Source organism: Tursiops truncatus, chromosome Y (genome assembly GCF_011762595.2).
Source record: "Tursiops truncatus isolate mTurTru1 chromosome Y, mTurTru1.mat.Y, whole genome shotgun sequence".
In the NCBI taxonomy this organism is placed as follows: Eukaryota; Metazoa; Chordata; class Mammalia; order Artiodactyla; family Delphinidae; genus Tursiops; species Tursiops truncatus.
The window spans coordinates 2,271,244-2,289,116 of NC_133428.1; the positions used below are offsets into that span (position 1 = coordinate 2,271,244).

General features: G+C 46.5%; 1 protein-coding gene across 5 annotated transcripts in view; it reads right to left on the bottom strand.

Moving 5' to 3' along the window:
* The window catches only part of LOC101339978 (steroid sulfatase), a 183,833-nt gene that overhangs the window by 18,906 nt on the left and 147,054 nt on the right, over positions 1-17,873 (bottom strand). For all 5 annotated transcript variants that reach the window (XM_073799733.1, XM_073799734.1, XM_033850253.2 and 2 more), the window contains one exon: positions 6,543-6,702. In XM_073799733.1, the coding sequence (XP_073655834.1) occupies positions 6,543-6,702 (160 nt within the window). The remainder of the gene's footprint in view (positions 1-6,542; positions 6,703-17,873) is intronic.

Sequence of the window (17,873 nt, forward strand, 5' to 3'; positions counted from 1 at the left end):
TTCTCTGACTCAATGTCTGGCTCATTTCTCGAAGCTGTTTTTCATCATAAACCCACAAAACTCAGCACTTAAGAACCCAGGAGACAGAACTGTTTTCTTAAGATTGGTATTTCATAACCGAACTGGGCCTGATCCCACAAAGGGGGATTTAATGACAAAAAGAACACTGTAAATCTCATAGACTTTTTTTCTGATTTCCAAGCAGATTTGTCTCTTTTTTTTTAAGGAGGGAAGCAAAGTCTGTTCTGCAAACTTCTTTTTTCTTGCGATGCAGAGACTGATCTCATCTTTGTTTTACATCCTATACCTAACGCACTCTTTCCCGGAAGCCGGCAATAAATCACGCTGCGATGGAAACCACTGTTGAACAGCGCTGGAGAAATACGGCTTGTCAAAAAGAGGCTCATTTGTGCCATGAAAAATGGAAAGTGACTCTATTGAGCTAAACTTTTAAACGGTGTCTGAGTTATCAAAATACTTGGGATGGCTGGGATGGAAATGTTTGTACAACATCACGATTCGTGGCAGAAAGGCCCCTACACTTTCAAAGTGATGCAAAGCATCGCCGCTTCCCTATGGGAATCGTCTGATTGGCCTTTTCTGTAAACAAATTCAACTTTTCATAGCACGCTTGCAGGACAGCCACGGCTACAAAATCGGATGCTTTTTTCCCCTGGTGTCTGCCTGATTCTGTGAAAAACGTGCTCATTTGAGATTGCCTTTAACTTGGAAAGTGAGATGATTCTCTTTGGGCTCCTGAATCATGGCAACCATGGGGATAGTAACAATTCAGTGTCAAGGAGAGTCATGTCTGAATTTCAATAGCATGCGGATGACTCTCACGTAACTGAAAAGAACATGTTTGGGGAACTTTTTGGGGGGACAGTGACTTCATCCCCCCACGAATGTGCTGTATCTCTCTCAGCTGAGTCAGTGAGCCATGTACTTCGGGACGTCCCTCCGACCCACCTGTGCTGGGTCCACTCTGGGGAGGATTTGGGGATCATAGCAGAAGGGAAAGGCTTGGGGGACTGAAAAAGAGGTTAACTTGGGGCACAAGGTGAGCCACTTGCTGCCATATTCAAAATAAGGTGATTCATGGAAGCAACCTAAGTGTCCATCGACACAAGAATGGATAAAGAAGATGTGGCACATATATACAATGGAATATTACTCAGCCATAAAAAGGAATGAAATTGAGTTATTTGTAGTGAGGTGGATGGACCTAGAGTCTGTCGTGCAGAGTGAACTGGGTCGGAAAGAGAAAAACAAATACCGTATGCTAACACATATGTATGGAATCTAAAAAAAAAATGCTTCTAATGAACCTAGAGGCAGGACAGGAGTAAAGATGCAGACGTGGAGAATGGACTTGAGGACACGGGGTCAGGGTGAAGGGTAAGCTGGGATGAAGTGAGAGAGTAGCACGGACATATATACACTACCAAATGTAAACCAGATAGCTAGTGGGAAGCAGCCACATAGCACAGGGAGATCAGCTCCATGCTTTATGACCACCTAGAGGGGTGGGATAGGGAGGGTGGGAGGGAGACGCAAGAGGGAGGGGATATGGGGACATATGTATATGTATAGCTGATTCACTTTGTTATACAGCAGAAACTAAGACACCCTTGTGAAGCAATTATACTCCAGAAAAGATGTAAAACAAACAAACAAAAAAATAAGGTGATTTTTTTCACTGTAGAGTAGGACAGGAAACAGTTTTAGAAGAAAGCACATAGATCTTTGATAAATTAAAGGGAATCTCAAGTACCCAGAAAGTCTCTTTCATAATTAAAAGTGTTTCCACCCGTAAACATCAAACATTCTGCCATATGTGAATAGAAAGCAAGATCAATTACACGTAGTCACACGTACGTGAAGAGTTTCGACTTTTATTCTGCAAAATGGAGCTGAGCTGGGTACAGCTTGCTGTTGTATCTGTAGTGCTCTATGGAAGAAGTCTTTTGTGGTCACCCAGCTAGATGTCAGCAAAATTGAGTGGGAGAACCAAGCCACTCCCCTTGCGTTCACCAGACCTAAGTGATACCAAGCATTTGGATTTCTTTTCCAAACTTGGAAAAAAGAAATGAAATCGAATTTTCATTATGGAATAGGAGAATTGGGCATGCCAATCTTCATTAAGAGGGAGCATGGTCATAGACTCACTATGGTAATACTCTGTCTGCTTGCAAAGATGAGGCTGACAGGTTTTCACTTTAATGAATTAATGTATTGAGGTATTATATATATATATATATATTTTTTTTTTTTTTTGCGGTATGTGGGCCTCTCACTGTTGTGGCCTCTCCCATTGCGGAGCACAGGCTCCGGACTCACAGGCTCAGCGGCCATGGCGCACGGGCCCAGCCGCTCCGCGGCATGTGGGATCTTCCCGGACCGGGGCATGAACCCGTGTCCCCTGCATCGGCAGGCGGACTCTCAACCACTGCGCCACCAGGGAAGCCTGAGGTATTATATTTTTGTTGCCTATGTTTTATATCACAAAGAAAGACTGCCCTCCATGTATGTCCAGAATCAGCTTATTTGGAGACGCAGGGGGAATGATTTTTCTGCATATGCTGGGGCGATGGCCACGGTCGGTATGAAGGGAAGATGCACGCCAAGAGGAATCTCATACAGGCACACCACGGGGTTGAGTTAGAGAATTCTCACGGCAGCACGGAGACGCTGCAAAGTGAAAATCTCTATGTGTAACCCTCGGACTGCTGCTCTTTTTACCTAAGCAGAAACGCTGCATCGAAGGGCTTTTTATTTCTCACCAAGCTAGGATTGTCAAGAACAGCACTTGCGGGCTTCCCTGGTGGCGCAGTGGTTGAGAGTCCGCCTGCTGATGCAGGGGACATGGGTTCGTGCCCCGGTCCGGGAAGATCCCACATGCCGCGGAGCGGCTGGGCCCGTGAGCCATGGCAGCTGAGCCTGCGCGTCCGGAGCCTGTACTCCGCAACGGGAGAGGCCACAGCAGTGAGAGGCCCGCATAACGCAAAAAAAAAAAAAAAAAAAAAGAACAGCACTTGCTTCTTGAGAATTACAAGGCTGTACTTGAAGGACAGGGGTCTTCTGAACGAAACTCCTCTCGTTCAATGAAAAATGTGGCAAAATGTGAGGGAACCTCATTAAGTGATTGTCATATAGCCTGGGTCCAGCTCTCTGAATGTGTTTACTCACCTGAGAAACGTAAATTTAATATTGCTTAAGCAAGAAACCAGGGAAGCTGATTTCCACCAATCTTAGTGGGAGAGAGTTAGGCTGTTTTCTAAAGGGTAGACACCTGTGTGTCAGATTTACAGATGGCTATGGATATATATGAGGATATTATCCGGATGCTCTTATTGAAAAGTTTTGATGAGGTTTTCATTATATAGATAACGACATTTCCCGTAAAAGAGCAATAATAAGCTTTTGAGCACAATTCTCAACCTCAGCGCTCCCAACATATTGGGCTGGATCACTCCTTGCTGGGGGGTGGCATCTTGTGCATTGTAGGATGTTTAGCAGCAACCCGGGCCTCTATCCACTAGATGCCAGCAACGTCCTGAGTCAAAACAATCAAAAATGTCTCTAGACACTGATAAACGGCCCCTGGGAGGGACAGTCACCCCAGCTGAGAACCATCCCTTTAGATGGTCAACGTCTCCAGGGCAGACACACAAGGACGTCTTCTAGACCCAGCTGCTAACATGATCTAAATAGTATATTGTGAGATCGTTTTATTCCCATGAGCAACCTGGAAGCAGATTGCCGTTTTCTTATCTGTGCTGTCGCTTGGAGAACAATGACATCTTATAGAGCCTTGGACCAAAACCCAGACATGGTATCATTGGGTTGAGTGGGACCATCAACAGGTGACATCCATTGAAAGAACCTTCAATACTCAGAATGGGTTCCACTGAGGACACTGGCTCGTGCACAAAATGTTTGGGTCAGCTTAGGAGGGAGGCTGCTTCCTTCCTCAATGGGCACGTGGGAGAAAAACAGGATGACCCCCATTAGATTCAGATTGGGGTGGGTGCAAGGTGCCGGCAGCAAGATCTCCCTTTAGGGATCTTCCTCTTTGCCTCTGAAATTTTCCCTTCCCTTGGCTCTTCCCAGTGAGGTGAAAAACCAGTTAAAGGTGGTGTGAAAGCAGGGACTTCCCTGGTGGTCCAGTGGTTAACACTCTGTGCTCCCAATGCAGGGGGCCCGGGTGCGATCCCTGGTCAGGGAACTAGATCCCACATGCATGCCACAACTGAGAGTTCGCATGTCACAACTAAGAAGTCTGCATACCGTGACTAAAGACCTGGCACAGCCAAATAAATAAATGTTTTAAAAATAATAAAAATATAAAGATACTGTGAAAGCAGAGAGTACCGACGAATTTAATATCATGAACCATGAGAGAAAAATGTACTTAATGAAACTATCTGAACACTCAGTGTGCACGGGTCATGGAACTATTCAGATTTATTCCAAGGGAAAGAACCAGGGCCAAAGAGCAAGTAAAATAAGGAGTGAGAGCTTTAGTTTTCTGTAAGAAAAGACTTTTGATGAGTTATTCCTGCCAAGTTTTCTGTCATTAGAGGGGAAGAAGAATCATTTGATTGGAATAGCAGCTCTTAGAAGCCCCTTCAGCCCTCACAGTGATGATTCTCTGAGCCCAGATGGACGTGAAACGTGTAAGTGGAAACAACTCTACTTCCCTACCTGTTACCTCTCAATATGGCGGGTGAAACAAAAATGGCAAGTATGCATGCATCCCTACTCTGCACTTGACATGCTCTAGTGCTTGCCATCCTGTGCAAGTGTGAACCCATTTGCAGGAGAAGAAATCAAGGCCCAGGAACTTCAATGCTTCAGCAGCAGTGAAGCCACAGCAGCATAGCTCCGGGAATCTCTGCTCTTCTCTGAAGCACCAGCTACCCTGAGACGGTGTGGTCCAGAGACCCACAGGGATGCCTGAGACCTACGAGGAGGTCTATGAGCTCAAACTGTCTTTGCAGTAATTCAAAATGCTATTTGCCTTTTGTACCCCCACTCTTTCATGAGCTCATGGTGGGTTTCCCCAGGGGCTCCATTATAACTCTGTCAGCCCCACTCTTTCATGAGCTGACGGTGGGTTTCCCCAGGGGCTCCATCATCACTCTGTCAGCCGATGCAGTGTGTGCTTGGGCCCTCTTGCGTTTAAAAACTTTTATTTCCAGGTTTAATTGCTCATATGACAAACGCTGATAGAAACCGCCCACAGAAACACAACATCTTTGGGCTCCTGGATCTGGGAAGAGTGTACATGAATCTCGAGGCCACAAAGTTTGAGAAGGGCTGAAGTCTACAATTCTGCCTTTCCCATCTGTGTGTGTGTGTGTGTGTGTGTGCATGCACTTTGAGAGGAACGTATACCTAATGCAGAAATTTGAAATAAAAGAAGAGTGAACCAAGGTTGCGCACAATGGGAGGTGAGCAAACCTCTCCGTGGACTCAGCTCTGGCTGAGCTGTTGTTTTCGTCTCTGGTTTCCAGTTTCCTCTTGGTTCTGTCGGCAGCTGAATTTGAACAAGATTTGCAGCCCGTGTGCCTGCCGTCACCCTGGATTGCCACCCAACTAACGAAAGCAATGAATCAGTGTGCCTCACTTAGAACTCTTCAGATTGGTAATAACACTTAAGGAGAAACCACTGGCGATGCCGTCGGAAGATGTATTTAAATGTAAGAGAAAGACATTTCATTTAGAACTCGCTAAATGAAGACGTGCTGGGAAAAAAGGGGCCTGACTAGGCACCCAACTGCCTTTCTCGCTGCTGCAGCAAAGAGCTGGTGAACAGGGCCAGGAGAAGTGTGGGATGAAACAAGGGAGGTTAGAGGGCATCTGCCCAGCTGCCCTTCTGCAAGCCGATGATGGGCACAGATGAGAGAGAGAGAGAGACAGAGAGACAGAGAGACAGAGAGACAGAGAGAGAGAGAGAGAGAGAGAGAGAGAGAGAGAGAGGAGAGAGAGGGAGGGGGAGAGGTTCCACGGAATGCCAAAAGAGGGAGGCTCAGTTAAAGACCGTCCATCCCATAGGATTCCCCTGGTGGCACAGTGGATAAGACTCCATGCTCTCAATGCAGGGGACCCGGGTTCAATCCCGCTCAGGGAACTAGATCCCACATGCTGCAACTAAGAGTTCACATGCCACAACTAAGGAGCCCGTCTGCCACAACTAAGGAGCCCACGTGCTACAACTTAGGAGCCAGCGAGCCCCAACTAAGGAGCCCGTCTGCTGCAACTAAGACCTGGTGCAACCAAATAAATGAATAAATAAACAAATATTAAAAAAACAAAAAGACTGTCCATCCCCTTCGGGCTTTGGACTTTATTTCCCACTGGGATAACAGGATGGACAGAGCGGTGTTTACATTGCTGGACCCACCAGTAAGTCCCATAACTGGGCGTGGATAAAGGGTCCAGCTGGAAGTAGCATATGCCACCGTGCAGGCGAATCGGAACACCCTTGCCCACAAAATCCGAAGGCGACTGCCCCGAGCACCTGGGAGTCACAGTACCTGTCTTCCGGCAGAGGGGACCCCGCAAGTTTGGCCACCGTCGGGAAGATGTCCATATTGCTTGTTGGCTCATCGATCTCCAGCCCAGCCTGGATCACCCCTGGCCATCGGAGGATGCCTGGAACCCGGATGCCTCCTTCCCAGTTGTTGGCTTTTCCCCCTAAAATGCCGAAGGAGAGGCATCAAGGAGATTTATACGTCTTTCCAACACGTACCTCAATGCACTCTTCAATGCTTAATGTGGGGTGGCCGATTTGGAAGAACCTAGTGATTTAATGACATGGATTCAATGAGAATTTCACAAGCAATACTGTATCTCTTGTGGTGAAGAATATATATCGGGTTGGCCAAGAATTTCGTTCGGGTTTTTCCATAAAATGTTACGGAAGAACCCAAACAAACTGCTTGGCCAACCCGATATATATATATGTCATGGTCTCTACATGCATGACACACGGCCAGCATTGCCTGGTGGACACAAGTGCTGACTCTCATCAGGGAGACTCAAATCTCGCAGCAACAAAGACTTCTAACAATGTTTCTGGAGTCATGGGGTTCAAATTCCACTTCTACTTTTTACCGCTGGTAGGAGGCAAAATAATCGTACCCCCAAATGTCCACCTGCAACCCCTGGAATCTGGGGATATGGTACCTTATCCGACAGAAGGAGAGATTATTCTGGATCATGTGAGTGGGTCGAATACAATCACGAGGCTCTTTATAAGGGAAAGAGGGAAGCAGGAAAACTGGCATCAGAGCAGCTGAGGCTGTAGTCAGAGAGACTGGAAGATGCTACGTCACTGGCTCTGAACAGAGAGAAAGGTGCCCCAAGCCAAGGCATGCAGGTGGCCTCGCTCCCCGAGAGCCTTCATAAAGGAACACAGCTCTGCTGACACCTTGATTTTAGCCCACGGGGACCCATTTTGGACATCGGACCTGCAGAACTGTAAGATCATCCATTTGTGTCGTGTTGAGCCACCAAACTGGTGGGGAATTCGTGCAGCAGCCCTAGGCAACGAAAACAGCAGCTCTGTGCCCTTGGGACATGGATCCACCGCTGTGCCACACGTTCCAGACGTGTAAGATGTGAGTATTTCACGGGATTATGATCCCCAGCCTGAGAGACAGACCACTGACCATAGCTGTTTTCATCATTGTTATTATTTTATTACTGGCCTAGCTCTTACTGTTTAGTTGGGAAAACGAGCTTTGCACGTATGAGGCAATTCGAAAATAACTAAATAGAGCATGAAAGTGGTATCAGGAGGGGCTGGAGGGGTGAGCTGGGAGTGGGTCACAATGTCAACAGAAGATGCTCCCCAGGGTCTCTCACTTACGGTCCTTGGGGAAGGGAGACAGCAGCACGGTGGCCTTGGGCTCAAAGAGGCCAGAAATGCTGGATCCCTCCAGCAGGGAGCCCGCGGATGGATGGAGAAACAGACACGCTGCTTCCCCAGGAGTAGTTCCCCATGACTTTGTAACAAGCTGTGCATAACTCTGATTGCAGCCCAACAAAAAGCACAGAGGATGCCTCTTCCCTGGGAACACGGGCCCTGAGGCAACAGACTTTGAGTTGGTTTGCGAAGGAGAAATAGGGTTAGCAGAGAAGGACAGGGGATTGCGAGGGAGATACAGGAAAAACAGGTGAAGGGGAGTGGATTCTTTCTGAAAACGTCTGAACAGAGAAAAGAGCATGGTCTAAATTTAAAATCTGCTCGAGTAATTGTCAAGTGCACGCATTTAACATCCTGGTGGCACTCGGCCGTGACAGGAAGCCACAGACAGACGATGGCTGAGTTAAGCTCTCCAGGACGGTGCAGAGAAAATTCTTCTACCATTCACTCCGAGACTCTTGTTAGGAACAGCTGTCTCTAAACCACGCTTCTATATTTTTGTCTTTGCACGTGCTGCCACCCGGCAGGTCAAATGCCTTTGAATGGCAAGAGCATATGCTTGCCGTTCTTTTGCTTGACGTGGGCACAGAGTTTTCTGCAATACTCTATTTGTCAGTTTTTTGTCCTCTTGGGCATCTCCCCGCCTGATAACACCGGTTCCCTGGATTGATGGGAATCGCAAGGAAGCACATGGCGAATCAAATTCACACTAAAGTCTTTCTCATCCAAGATGCTATAGTTTACACCCTCCTTGATGTATTCAGTCCAGGGACTAAAACCCCACCAATTATAGATGGGAGATGTGACAAAACCGCCCAGGTCCTATCACACGATCATCCACCTGTTATCGGGGCAAGAATAAAACAGCAGCCGTCTGCTCATGTCACTGCTTGAAGGTAAAGAACTGAAGAACACCCTTAAGTTAACGGACCCGGTTTCAGAAGCTAAAGGTGACTATTTAAGCAAGACATCAAACGGCTAAATCATCTGAGCCAGGGGGTGGCACGTGTTTCCTTTGAAAAGCCAGCGAGTAACGATTTTAGGTGGTTTGGGTGGCTTGCCCAACTCCTCAGAAGCAGGAGGGCCAGACACCAACGAATCAACATGGCCGTGTTTCAGGGAAACTTGATCTACAAGATCAGGCATCAGGCTGGATCTGGCCCAAATGCCATAGTTTACTGAGCCCTGCTCTTTTTCTTTTTCTTCTTTTTTTTTTTTTTATTGGAGTATAGTTGATTTACAATGCTGTGTTAGTTTCTGCTGTACAGCAAAGTGAATCTGTTATACATATACATATATCCACTCTTTTTTTACATTCTTTTCCCCCATAGGTCATTACAGAGTATTGAGTAGAGTTCCCTGTGCTCTACAGCAGGTCCTTATTAGTTATCTATTTTATATGTAGTAGTGTGTATGTGTCAATCCCAATCTCCCAATTTACCCCCTGCCCTTACCCCCTGGGAACCGTAAGTTTCTTTCCTACATCTGTGACTCTATTTCTGTTATGTAGATAAGTTCATTTGTAGCCCTTTTTAAAATTTTTTGATTGATAGATTCCACATATGGAGCCCTGCTCTTAAAGTTACCGAATTTAGATTTGGGGAGTAGGGTGCGTGCATCAGCCCTGACCCTACTCCGTAATATGAACTCCTTCAGTGTTATTAGGGGGGAAATGTCGCCGCAACTTCCACTGATGATTTATTTTTTCACTTAATTGGACTCCTTCATATCTTCTGCAAGAACGAAAAACTAAAGAATCTCTCCTTCAGCCTGGCTCTGGCCCACCCTGCCAATACCAGTCCTTAGTTGAGCTGAGTCTCACCTAAGTGCCCCAGCAAACAACTCATTCTATCCCACCTTCTGCAAAGTTCTGTTGCTGTTTTCTCTGCCAGGATTTTCCCCCAACCCCCAATCATTTCTGTAAACCCTCGAAAGCCTGCATAAGACGCTCTTCCTATTTAATCAAGGCTTCTACAACCACTACCACATGTAATGTCTTCCTACTCTCCATTTCCTGGGCATTTTTCAAGGTTCTCGTTTATGGGATGTGTGACAATCAATGTGATCCCATCTCATCGTCCCAGTGGGACCAAGAGTACTTGAGAAGAAACTCTAATCGACTGTTGAATCAACTGCGGTCCACAGCGTAATACCTTCCAAATAGAGAAGGTCCAATATATGCAGTGAATGAACGAAAGAATGGATGAATTGATGCAGAGTATTCCTGGGGGAAAAAAAAGAGAACCTTACAGATGGGAGTGGTTATAAACTCCTGTTTCCAACCTCTTTTGGTCCCTTAACTTTGCTAGGCTTTTTCATTTCCCTAACCTGTTGCATTCCAAAAGTTCTCTCCTCCAGAGTCTTACCCAACAAGCTCATCTTCTTAGTCTCACTGTGCATTCCATCCAGGAAAATGAGCTCGATTAGCACGAAATACATCAATGCCCTGCCCTCCCAGACCTCAGTTTATCCACTGATGTCACATCCCCAACCATGTGCCCCTCCAGGCAACCTTGGCCTCCGTCACCCACAGACCACATCACTCCCACCTGCGCCGTCTCGAAAGTGAGTGATCCAAACACTCTATTATCTAACCACAAACCTCTGCCTTCCAATACAGCTTTCTCAACCTTGGGCCCAAACTCTGCAATATTGAACCCTGTCGTACCACGGTCACACGTTTTGTCAAACAAAACCCAATGCAGTCATCTCATCGAGGACTGCGATCATTCAGTAGTTCAGTTTTCTACTAAGTGGACAGTCCCAATTGTTCCAAATGACACTTCAATTTTTGGGACGTTTGCTAACTTTATCCTATGTGGTCCCGATGACCAGCTCAGATCATGCAATATACCATTTCCATCACATTCTTGCCAAAAGACTGGATCCCAGAGAACCTCTGACACATGTTCATGCCTTCCCAGTACGATACCAGCCCTCAATGAAAATATCTACCTGTTCTCTGTAAATCGAGATCTTCTCAACATCTGGTTAAAGTGACCAAATGGGGTCCCTTCCTGTTCCTGGAATCCAGGGTTCCCCACCTGCAGCTGGCATGTCAACCCTCCCCCAGAATACTACTTGTCACCCCCATGCCCTGCCCTACCCCGCCTTCAGTAGGTAACTCTGTTTCCTTCTGCAGAGAGGAAACAGAAGGCTTCATTTGGGAACACCTTCAAATTCCAGCCACTATCCCTTCTCATTGCACCAGCATCTGCTCTCCACATTCCCTGCCAGACTAGACAAGGTCCCTCCTCCTGGCAAAGATCAATCCTCCTACCTGTTGGGTCTCATTTCCCACCGTCTTCTCAGAAATCTGACACTCTCAGGTGTCCCCTGTACCTTCACGATCCGTCTACTGAAGCTGACTTGAGAGAATGAAATACACTCCAACCTTCCCCATGACAAAGAACCCCTTTCACAGCCCGTCTCCCTGCACAGACACATTTCTGAAAAGAATCTGAGAAACGGCTCACCTTCCGGCCCCCTTCTATCCAGCCAGCCTCTGCCCCCCGCTCTCCACTGAAAATACTCATGGGAACATCACGTGTATAATATACACAATGGATCCCTGGGGTCTACATCCTACTTGACTGTTTCTCAGCGTCCACTTCTACGAACCATATTCTTCCCTGGACCTTCCCTTCCCCCCCCAGTTCTCTTCTTATTTCCCTGTCACTCTCTCCGTATCTCCTTTGTTGGATCATCAGCTCCCGTATCACCTTTTATGTTCAGCTTGGTCCCTGACCCTCTTCTCTTCTTACACTAAAGGATCCCATACACCAACCCAATACAGGTATCTGCCCAGGAGTCCTAATTCCTAAAGGGAACCTCTGTCTAGCGAATCGCACCAGCCAAACACGGAAGAGACAGCTTTGACGTCCTCCCCTCCCTCAAACCCAATATCTAATCAATCACCAATACCAATGGGTTTACCGACACAAGCACGTTGATTCACTGCCCGCTTCATTGAGTTAAACCACTGATCCTTCAAACCTAAGCTCAAGTGGTTTTTCATTTACATATTCACTCAAAACTAATTTCTTACAATATGTCAGACCCTATTCTAGCTTCTAAGCATACAGATGTGAGTAGAATACGTCTGGATCGTAGTTCTTGCACTCTGGCAGGCGACAGTATTCCTCGCCCTCGCTAAGGGCACTGAGGACACACTTTGCATGTACTGACTTCTTAGTCATCTCAACAGTCTTCTACGATGTTCCTATAATAACAATCCTATTATTCAAATTCTAAAGACAAGGGAACCAAGTCGCTGCCTGGGAGTCCTAATGCCTCAAAGTACTTCTATCTACCCAACCACACCAGCCAAAAACATGAGACATCTTATGTTACCCCTCAACTCATCCTTATTCTCACTTCTTTACCCTTTCCTTAGAGTGGATTTGGGTGATATTCTTGACCTCCAATTTTAACTACTACCCAAATGGCAATAACTATATATTTACACACACACACACACACACACACACACACACACACACACACACACACATATATACAAATATATATAAACACACAATATATATACACACATTTCTATCTATCTACCTATGTCTGTTCATCTATCTCTATCTATCTATCTATCTATCTAGGTAGCTATCTATCTATCTATCTACCTACCTATGTCTATCCATCCATCCATCCATGCATCATATCTATCTATCCCTATCTATCTATCTATCTATCCATCCCTATCTGTCTGTCTATCTATCTACTTCATTCTATCAGACATACTAATGTGGATGTAGGGTACCTTTCATCAGCTACATCGCCCAGTATCCCTGGTTGACACCTTCATCTCTTATAGCAACCTTGAGCTGCTTTTTTGTTCCCTGTAAAGCATCTCACTCCTGCCTGCAATGAACTCTCCACCTCTCCTCTCCCAGCCAACACTCCCAAGCATCAGCCTGCAAAAGGTCCATGTCTCCTGGGAAGTTCTCTGAATTCCCAGGTTGGGGAACAACGTCTAATCGTCCCTTCTCAGAGCTTCCTTTCTACTTTGTTATTCTGAAACCATCTCCTTAGATGTCCATCTCAACCAAAGAATATGAGCTACTAGAGGCTGGGGACCCTGTATTCGCTGTCATCATGTCCTAGAAGCCAGCCCCGAGCCTGGCATCCTATGGGGGCTCAGTATATGCGTGCTTCTCAGTGGAATTTAACTGAAGGAATGAACTGCTAGGTGAGGATAACACGTGAGCTTCTTTCAAAGAGGAAAAGCCTGGGGAAGCCTGGGGGATGCGTCCTGGCACACAAGTCCTGATACCAGCAAGACCAGCCAGCTTTGCCCTCTCTTGGGGAGCTGATGAAAATGTTTGCTAAAATCTGAAGAATGAACCTGAACGTAACCACCCCCTAATAAACTAGCAGAGCCTCTTGCTGTTTTTTTTTTTTTTTTTTTCTCCAACAAAAGCACCCGTTGCTCTGAGAGCCGTGGGACTGCCTGAGGCAAAGAGCCGCCAAACTCAGTGACTGTAAGAAGGAACTCCTAAGCCACATGGACTCCAGCCAATCACTGGCTTTTGGAACCTGCACTGCAAGGAAAACTGCGGTGCCTTTCTTGCAGGCATCAGGGAATTCGGAGAGCATTTCTCTGCCCGTGGAGAAAGTCTACGTTCATGAACACTCAGGGAAATACGATTTTCAGCCCTCACACCCAACCAATGCTTCTGCAGAAGCCATCTATAGGGTTAATTTATCCACTCCATTGACACTTATTACTTGCCTTTACGCAGAGTAAAAGGGAGGCAGGGGGTTGAGGGGGGAGCCTCCTGCTGGGTGACCTTGACTTGGGAGAGGAATGAAAAGGAAGCCAGAGCTAGGAGTATGATGTTCTCATCCGAGACTTCGGGGAATTTTCAGCTGTGAGGAAGAGGAAGGAAACTCTAAACGCTAAGAAAATCTTAGGGAAGTTATTCTGGTCCCAGCTAAGGGAGGATATGTTAGGGAAAAGGTGAAAATAAGTTTACAAATATTACATGCTAGGGAGGGTGTGGAGAAAAGGGAACCCTCCTACACTGTTGGTGAGAATGTACTTTGGTGCAGCCACTATGGAGAACAGTCTGGAGGTTCCTTAGAAAACTAAAAATACAGCTACCATATGATCCAGCAATCCCACTCCTGGGCCTATATCCAGACAAAACTGTAATTCAAAAAGATACATGCACCCCAATGTTCATAGCAGTACTATTTACAATAGCCAAGACATGGAATATAACCTAATGTCCATCGACAGGTGAATGATAAAAGAAAATGTGATATATATGTATAATGAAATAGTACTCAGCCATAAAAAAGAATAAAATAATGCCATTTGCAGCAACATGCGTGGACCTAAAGATTATCATACTAAGTGAAACCAGACAGAGGAAGACAAATACCATATGATATCACTTATATATGGAATTTAAAACATGACACAAATGAACTTATCCGTGAAACAGAAACAGACTCACAGATATAGAAAACAAACTTATGGTTACCAAAGGGGAAAGTGGGGGAGGGATAAATTAGGAGTTTGGGATTAACAGACACACACTACTTTACATAAAATAGATAAACAGGGCTTCCCTGGTGGCGCACTGGTTAAGAATCTGCCTGCCAATGCAGGGGACATGGGTTCGAGCCCTGATCTGGGAAGATCCCAAATGCCGCGGAGCAACTGGGCCTGTCTACCACAACTACTGAGCCTGCGCTCTAGAGCCCATGAGCCACAACTTCTGAGCCCACATGCCACAACTGCTGGAGCCCGTGCTCTGCAACAAGAGGAGCCACCGCAATGAGAAGCCCGCGCACCGCAATGAAGAGTAGCCCCTGCTCACCGCAACTAGAGAAAGCCCGCGCGCAGCAATGAAGACCCAATGCAGCCAAAAATAAATAAATAAAATAAATCAATTTTTTTTAAAAGTTAAATAGATAATCAACAAGGTCCTACTGTATAGCACAGGGAACTATACTCAATATTTTGTAATAACCTGTAAGGGAAAAGAATCTGAAAAAAATAGATATATGTGTGTGTATAAATGAATCACTTTGCTGTACATCTGAAACAAACACAACATTGTAAGTCAACTATCTTTCAATTAGAAAAAAAAGAGAGAGAGAAAAAACTAGTAGTGTCACTATCCCCTCAACCACACAAAATTAAATTAATTTTTTGAAATGCAGACTACAGCAGAATCTAATGTTCCTCTGATTAAAAGGGATTAGCTGTTGAACTCTGTGTCGTGATTTAATCACAGCCATTCTACCAAGGTGGTCCGTAGATTTCATTAGTGAAACAGACTGAGGAATACGGAGGGATCACTGAGCTCAAATAGTAATAGTTTTTTTTTTTAGGGGAAGGCTGAATAATGACCCCTAAAGATGTCCATGTTGGAATCCTTGGAACCTTTGCATTGTACCTTGTTTTCTGAAAAAGGGACTTTGTAGATATGATTACATGACTGATGGTGTGATGGGGAGATTATCGTGGATTATCTCGGGGGGCCCTAAGGGACAGTAGGAGTGCCCTTAGTAGAGTGAGGCAGGATGGGATGTGACTAGAGAAGAGAAGGCCATGTGAGGAAGGATAGATCTTTTGGAGCAGTTCTGAGGAAGACTGCAAGTCAGGATTGTTCTGAAAGGATGCCCTTTTGATCAGTGAGCTCAAACGGTGTGATTTCTCTGTGTTTGCATAAATCATAGGAGTGCATGCAAGCTCACAGCTTTAGAAAACAAGGCGTCTTGACACTGAGAAGTCTTTGGTCATTCCCCATAGCTAGAAGGAAACCGCATCTTTTTTTTTTTTTTTTTTTTTTGAGCATCATACCGTTAACAATGTTTCACTGTGAACTTGATTTCAACTAAACTTGACAAAGGGATAATGCTTTGCGATAGAGTGGTGGCTGAGATATTAATACAGTGTCAGACACCGATGGTAGTTCTAGCATTCAAACAAAGTATGTCTAACACATTCAATATGTTTCTTAAAAAAACAAAAAAAACCAGGGAGCAGCTGTGAGCCTGCTCTTCAGATTGTACGAGAAGCCCAATTCCAAGGCATCCTTCAGACCCTGGACACTCTCTTTGTGACTCATCCTCACCATCCACTTAGGTCTCTGAAGAGTCAGCCATCGACACAAAATGACAGTACATCTCCTTCTTTTCAACACCAGGCTCCCTCAGATTCATCGCTGGTGGTCATCTGGTCATCTGTCCCCGAACCAAAGCTCCGTCACACCATATATGTGACTTTCTTAAATAACGTATTACTTGCTGACCACATCTATTACTGTGACTGATGTACACGTCTCGGCAGCAGCCACTAAGCAACTTTGGAACCTAACAGACCTTCACCGGGGGAATGAATGGACGGGGGAGCCAGTGCATGAAATGCAGTCTGGGACTCCATCTCGAGAGACGCTATCATGTATAAAATAACATAAAAACAACTCTCCGCACACAGTCCATGACTAAAGGAAATACGACGAAAGCACCTCATCTTACTCTACAGGAATACATACTTTCACTTCTCGCTCCTCGAAAATAAGACTGAATAGAGGAGGGCTGGCTGAAAGAGTGGGTTAATCCTGTTCCGAGTAGAGACACCTGCTCGGTCATTTCACCCGTGTTGAGTATCAGTCGTGTGTCCTGCACTGGGGAGGGAACGATGACAAGCAAAGGAAGTGGTATGAACATCCAGCGAGGTTGTCCAGACCCGCACTGAACAGGAATCCTTCCCTCCTGGGTTCCAGGTAACCGAAGGTGTAAACAAAGGTCCCGGGGGGGGGGGGGGGGCCCAGTGCTCAGAATTTGAAAGGACTCAGATGTGCATGTCGAGGACGTAAATAGAAGTATAAGGTTTCACAGGCTACGTGCTGCCAGTGGGATGGGTGACAGACTGCCTTTTCGCTGTCTGTTTGGTTCAGGACTGGTGTGATCTGGTGTTACCCAATTCCTGCCAGTTTGCAGAGTAAGCCATGTGCTTCTCTCCTCATCCCAGCTATACTGAGGAGGGTATGTGGTTGGGAGAGTGGAAAGAGCTCGAGGTAGAAGGATAAGAGCTCAAGCACACCCTGGCTACCTCCTTCCCAGCCTGGTCTCCTTTGGGAACATTTCTTGGGCCCTGTTGGCCGAGTGAGGCTCTCCTTGCCGTATGCACCACAGGCATCTTGTGCCAAGAATGTCGACACCCTTGTTAAATCGCATGGGCCTCCTTAGGCTTCCTCCCACCACCCCCAACCCAACCACCCATGCAAACAACCAACCACCCAACCAACCAGCCACTGACCCAACCAACCATCCAACCATCTACCCAACCAACCACCCACCCAACCATCCACCCACCCACCCAAACAACCATCCACTCACCTACCCACCCAACTGACCACCCACCCAATCAACCACCCAACCATCCACCCACCCACCCAACCAACCAGCCATTTACCCAACCAACCATCCACCCAACCAACCAGCCACCCACCTACCCACTCAACTGACCACCCACCCAATCAACCACCCAACCATCCACCCACCCACCCAACCAACCAGCCATTTACCCAACCAACCCCACCCAACCAACCATCCACCCACCTACCCACCCAACTGACCACCCACCCAATCAACCACCCAACCGACCACCCACCCAAAAAACCATCCACCCACCTACCCACCCACCCAACCACCCACCCAACCAACCACCCACCCAACCAACCAGCCATTTACCCAGCCAACCACCCAACCATCCACCCACTCAACCAACCACCCACCCAACCAACCAGCCATTTACCCAACCAACCATCCACCCAACCAACCAGCCACCCACCTACCCACCCAACCGACCAACCACCCAATCAACCACCCAACCAACCACCCACCCACCCAACCACCCATCCACCCAACCAGCCATTTACCCAACCAAGCATCCACCCAACCA